Source organism: Pundamilia nyererei, unplaced genomic scaffold (genome assembly GCF_000239375.1).
Source record: "Pundamilia nyererei isolate P.nyererei 1_Seehausen unplaced genomic scaffold, PunNye1.0 scaffold00332, whole genome shotgun sequence".
Lineage (NCBI taxonomy): Eukaryota > Metazoa > Chordata > Actinopteri > Cichliformes > Cichlidae > Pundamilia > Pundamilia nyererei.
The window spans coordinates 427319-433484 of NW_005187733.1; the positions used below are offsets into that span (position 1 = coordinate 427319).

At 37.0% G+C, this 6166-nt stretch overlaps 1 protein-coding gene across 1 annotated transcript; it reads left to right on the forward strand.

Moving 5' to 3' along the window:
* Window positions 1–2051: 2051 nt before the first annotated feature.
* On the forward strand, window positions 2052–4881 carry LOC102210502 (uncharacterized). The gene is made up of 8 exons (XM_005751893.1): window positions 2052–2319; window positions 2401–2730; window positions 2850–3089; window positions 3678–3764; window positions 3866–3894; window positions 4003–4059; window positions 4155–4217; window positions 4407–4881. The coding sequence occupies exons 1-8, from the start codon at window positions 2259–2261 to the stop codon at window positions 4545–4547; spliced, it is 1008 nt and encodes a 335-aa protein (XP_005751950.1). The 5' UTR covers window positions 2052–2258; the 3' UTR covers window positions 4548–4881.
* The last annotated feature ends 1285 nt before the right edge of the window (window positions 4882–6166 follow it).

The following is a 6166-nucleotide window of genomic DNA, read 5'->3' on the forward strand; positions in this document are numbered from 1 at the left end:
CTGTGTTGCATGTGTGTCAAGAAAGAAGCAAGCATGAAGAAAAAGGAAGTGTACCTAATAAAAGAAGGAGGAAAGGAACAAGGTTTATCTGGCAAAAAATAATACATTGGGAAATAAAAATTAGCAGAAAAAACTTGTAAGATTTCATTTTATTTTTCTGATTCTAAATGTTTGGTATTGACATCCAGACCATTATAAAGGCCAAAATATAATCTCAGTAAACAGATGAGTAGATTAAATAATAAGTGTAAGTAAAAGCAATAATAATCTGCCATTAAATGTTTTTATTTTCCATAGATTGTTCCAATAACGGTATAAATTTGTCTTTCTTTTTTCCCACAGTGATTAATTTGCCTTGTTGCCATTTTTATTGACTTCAGCAACATTGTGCAGGGGAATTAGAGCATCCATTTGCTGTTGCTATATGTGAAGCTAGCCTTAAAGGCAACTGATGACGGGCTTTCTGTCTCCCATTCAGTTATCCACTCATCTCTCTTAAAGTAGAACAATCTTGACTCAGGACAAAGAAAGAAAAACTCCAGACGTGTGAACAGCACCTCCTCACGACACATCCCCACGTTAACAGTACATCAATCTGACCCCGCTCCCTAAAAGATCATCGACTGCGCTTCAGCTTCTCAGTTAAGCTTGTATGTAGTGAAAAATCTACCGTCTACAGTGGTGAGGGATTATATTAAACAAGGGTTTAAAAATCGTGTGTACTTTTTATAAAGAGGGTTAAGAAGTGGATGTCAATGTTATGTGACATGAACAAGTTTCCATTAGAGCACTGAAATACCAGCTGTTTCGATATTAAATTTGCCTTTAGGAATTAATCTGTAAGTGCTTGAAATGTAAGCTTTATTTAACGTTGTTTTGTTGTTGTTTTTTCCTAAAAGAATTATCCGGTTTTTAACATACGGATAAAAGGCACTACTGTTCAACGGAAATCTTCATTTTGTGGGCTATTTACTGTGGCATCATTTAATTTGAGTTTTAGAGGGAATTTTTTGTATTTAACTTACGTTAAAAATGGTCAAAGTAACTTACTTTTTTTAACGATATTTGAAATGGTCGCTAGCAGTTATGTTCCCGCCACTGCCTGTTACCATTATGGGTGTAAAGTATGGAGGACCACAAGAGCCACACACATTGAAATAAAGGATTCTACTTAAATGATGAATTGTAGAACAAATTCTGCATCTGTTAATTCATTTGAACTAATTTAACCCTCTGGGGTCGCGGGACGCGTCAAAATCACATGACCAATTTAAGAGGACACAGCTACAAGATGCAGCACGTCAGAGTCTCCATTCCAACTTGGGTCGAAAGTGCGGACTTCAAGCTATATACCAGTTTACCATGTCAGCCAATCAAAAAAAATGATAAGGCAACATGTGACATTTGGTTGTTTAGGGAGAAGGGGAAGTTTTTAGGGGTGACACCCGCAACGGAAAGCGGGCGAGCGAAAGAAAGAGAGAGAGCGAGTTTTCATATGTGAGACATTAGTGACGTTTAGCGTGTTTGGAGGCTAGAGTTAGTTTACCTGCTCTGTTATGGTAACTGTCTTGATTAAAAAATATTTTTATATATTTAAAAGCATATAAATTAACAAAAACATTAAAGAGTGTTTGAGAACATTTATCCAGCCATGATTTGAAAGCATATAGCCCACATTTTAACAGACTGGTGTAGCAGTGAAGATGTTTAATCTGCAGTGAAAGTAATATAATAAAAGTCACATGTTGTACCAGCTGTTCCAGTGAAAGGTTTGTCCCATTAGCTTGTCTATATACCTTTTAAGTTACATTTCATCAAACAGTCCTGAGAATCCACACAAATGATCTTTTTATATATTACAGTCCAAAGTGAATGCAGATGGTCTCCTGCAGCTTTAAAATATCTAAAGGACACCGAGTGTGGAAACGATCTGTGTTTCTTTTTTTGGTCATCATTAAGTGCTAAAAATTCTGCTGCTGATGTACTCACATTCCTACCAAAAGACTTCCCTTTTTTTTCTCAGAGGAAAAACTATTTCAGAAATGCAATGAGGAACCAACACGTGTTAGAGCAAGAAAGAAAACATCTTATCTGTTACAGCTTGGACATCAACAGCAGATAGTTGTCCTCTTCACCTGGCCCTCTCTATCTGCATAATATTAGCATAAATCACAGGAAGTGGACACAGCATCTCTACAAGAAGGACTATTTCAGAGATTAATTTTTAATGTGAGAAACAGGAAGGAGAAAGACGGAGAATGGCTGAATTCAGGTGGATTCAAATGTTTTCATCAGTGATACTAATGCTTCAATTGTCAGGTAAGAATATTTAAACGTTTATAAATGACATTACAAAAGCTTAGTTTGTTGACATTATTGATTTTATTCTTTTCTTCACAGCAGCAGCAGCTGACTACTCTGAGTTTATTATCAGGGATGAAGGTGAGGTCACTTTGTCATGTGAAAATGTGACAGATGATCAAGATAAATGTGACAGAACTACCTGGCTCCTAAGTCAATCAAATAGAGCCGTAGTAACACTGTTTGAAAACGGGAAGATTCACCAAGGGGCCGAAAATAAATCAGACAGACTGAGTGTTACAGCAAAATGTTCTCTGGTTATAAAGAAGCTCACAGCTGAGGATGTTGGTCAGTACACCTGCAGAAGGTTCAACAAATCAGGACAAAAAGAAGGTTCAGACTCTGTAGCTGAGCTGTCTGTTGTTAACCGTGAGTATTTCCATCATAATGTTTTCAGATTATTAGAACATCAAACTGAAACATTACAATAACTATAACTACAGTGATGATTACTGTAAATGTTATTCTTGTTCTCTCTTTTTTAACAGTAACTGAATATAAGGATGATGACACAGTGACATTGAAGTGCTCTGTGTCCACATATAAAGAATGTAAATACACTGTGAAGTGGCTCTATGGTAACAAAGACCTGAGGATGTCACAGTCTGCCTGCAGTGTGACCTTTGCAACATCTGATCATATTTACACATCCAAGAACTCTGAGATGTTGAAGTGCCAAGTAGCACATGGTGGAAACGTGCAGGAGTTTATCTTCAGTCAATCTTCTGGTCAGAGAAGGGATACGTAAACATTTCAGTCCTTACAATAACTTCATCCTGTTATAAACAAACAAAGAATTTTTTTGGGGATATGATCATAGAAAAAGTGCTTGTACGATTGGGTGAATAAGGCAAGTTGTATAAAGCGCTTTGAAGTCAGGTAAAGTAGAAAAGCACTGCAAAAGAAGCACAATTTAACAGACTTCAGAAGCCCGCTCCTACCAACAGTCAGCGTTGGATTCTTATACACGATACACTTACTTCACTTCAGCAAGTTCCCAAAAATAAGCTGTAAAAGAAAACATCCTGTGGAGATGTATTAATGGAAAGAAGGAAAAGGGGAAGTCAGCTTAATGAGGCTGCTGTTCATTTTCTGTTCCAGTTTATAAAAAAGCTTATTTTTTTAAAAACATTTCTGTCAGTGAAATAACATTATAACCAGGACAATATTTCTTTGTTGGTCATTTTAAGCAAATACAATGATCTTAACCGAGTAATTTTATACAACCTAAAACACATTTGATTTTTATACATCAGGATTTTAAAAAGACAAGAACCTGCAGACATGATGTTTTTAATGTTTTTCTTTTTCTTCAGGTGTGTGGAAGTTTATTGTTGTAGCGCTGGGGTTAACAGTACTCATAATGAGTGCTTTCATAGGCATCATATGGAAGAGAGTTAAAGGTGAGAGCTTTCACAAGACTGAGCTTTCATCACCAGGGAGACTGCAGAAACCAGGATGGACTTTCATTCTAAAAGCTTGAATTGATTTTTCTCTTTTTCAGGACACAAATCACAGATGAATGAAAATGCTGTGAGTTATAACACTTTCATGCTATATACGAGTAATCAGTCTTTCTTACTGATGTGATTATAGTCTGCTGTGTTTATGAGGCTTCTTTGTCTGTTTTATTTGTTTCAGGAACTCAGTTTAAACCCTGCAGTGACTCTGTCTGCTCCAGGAACCATTCAGGACTCTGTGAGCTCAAATACTTACTCACCACTTGTATTTGTTCTCCCATATGTTGAATCTAAGCATTACTGAGCAGTCTCTATGTTGTCGTATCTGTGCAGGCTGAATCTGAATACGCTGTTCCCTCCATCAGCTACACCAACAACACCACCAGTAAAGCTCAGGTAAGCTGTCCTGTTGGTTATTCAGGTGATGTCAGTTAACAACAATACAAATTCCCATGAAAGAGCAAGGTAAATGTTGATATCTGAGTGTTAAGAATAAATATTAAGATTATAATATTATTATCATATCTGCCTTACCCTACATTATTATGGTCTTAATTATTTTGTTTTTTGTGTATTCACTTTTAGGTTGTGGGTCAAGATGATGATGAAGATGATGACACAGTGACCTACATCACCATGAAAAGTCACATCACTTCTGCTGCACCCTCCAGTGATCCCAGCAGCCTCTATGCTGCCATCAACAAGCCAGTGAGAGACACGTGTTGACGAAACAGCTACAGCTCATACAAGCTTTCTTACGTTACACTGGTTATGGTTGCGCTCAGGCCCTTTTCAACCTGTTATTTGTATCAGATTGTGTAAAAATGTTTCTAATAGGCTTAAGTTCTCCATGTTTAACAAAAAGGATATTATACTGCTCATTTACATTTCTAACACAGAATGTTGCACTATGTTTTATCCATAAATTGTCTCCAGTTTGACAAAGTTCAGAATTTATTACTGTAGCAATCCCTTTATCCAGAAGGGGGTGCTGTATATTCATTATAACAAAATGTGAAGCAGTGGAAGAAATAATCTAACATCCTCAGACATAATAAAAGTCACATGTTACATCAGCTGTTTCTGCTTGCAGTCATCTAAACATCTATATCTCAGAACTGTTTGAGTGTGTGTTTCAAAGCTGAATTAGTTAATTATTCAGTATTCAACAATATAGAATCACAATGGAAAACAACAAACTTCATTTTTACATTGGGCTATACATCCTGTGATTAACACTCCTCTAAATCCCTATGCTTTGTGAAAATCATCTCTTTGGGATTTATGATTTGTTCGTCTCTGTAAACTTTTCGATTGGACAAATGGGAGAGAGGGGTTTCACCCACTCAAGGTGCATTTCCTGCTACTCCCTCTGCTCGGCGCAGCAGGAAAACTGTTATTGCACCACACAAGGAAAAGAAAAAACATGGTTTTCAAAGTGTGTGCTGCTTCATACATCTCATTGCAATTGTATCTGTGGCGTCTGATACGAGCCCTTTTGGTTTGGCGGTGTGCATAAACTCTGAGCATTATGATTCAGTTTCTCATATTGCAGAAGTAAATAAAGTAAAGTGGACAGGACAACCAAACCTTACTTAACTATCTAAGAGATGAATTTTAGGAGTCACTTTAACAACAACTGGCTGTTAATAAATGAGGAACATGGAAGCTGTGACAGTCTGGTTGTGTAAGAATAATGGCAGAAATGTGAGAAAGAAAGCTGAAAGTCATAATGAGGAAGTCATAGATCGAAAACTACAGGAAGAAGACACCCTTATGCTTTAGAAGCCTGAGAAGAAAGGAGAGACTGAGAGACATGATGGTTACATTTAGATGGATAGAAATGTTTCTGTTCTTTGTACTCATGCTTCAGTTTGGAGGTAAGGATGATTTGTACACTGTACATCGTCTTAGGATTTGAAAACTAACTCTTCTTTTTCATTTTAGTAATATCATTTTTATTTAGCACACAAAGCTGTGGTGTTTCTGTGAACAATGAAAACTGAGTTTGATGCACTCTTGAAAAATGTAGTGTTAACATTTTTGATTCTTTGTCGTGTTCTCAGGAGCACCAAGTGGAGATCTTCCACTCTCCTTCACTGTCAGAGATGGAGATAAAGTCACTTTGCCTTGTGTAAATCTCATCAACAATCATCACAACTGTGACACTACTGTCTGGCTCTTCACTGATTCAAGAGGCACACCAGCAGTAGAGCTGGTTTATCTTGGACAAATCAAAGAAAAGGCCAAATCAGACAGACTGAGTGTTACAGCAGAATGCTCACTGGTTATAAAGAAGGTCACAGCTGAGGATGTTGGTCGTTACACCTGCAGACAGTTTAGAG

Excerpts from the sequence above, each read along its gene's own strand:
- LOC102210502 (XM_005751893.1), top strand. The coding sequence starts at position 2,259 with ATGGCTGAATTCAGGTGGATTCAAATGTTTTCATCAGTGATACTAATG. Across the intron at positions 3,765-3,865 it reads CATATGGAAGAGAGTTAAAG|GACACAAATCACAGATGAAT; the intron begins GTGAGAGCTTTC and ends TCTCTTTTTCAG. Across the intron at positions 4,218-4,406 it reads ACACCACCAGTAAAGCTCAG|GTTGTGGGTCAAGATGATGA; the intron begins GTAAGCTGTCCT and ends ATTCACTTTTAG.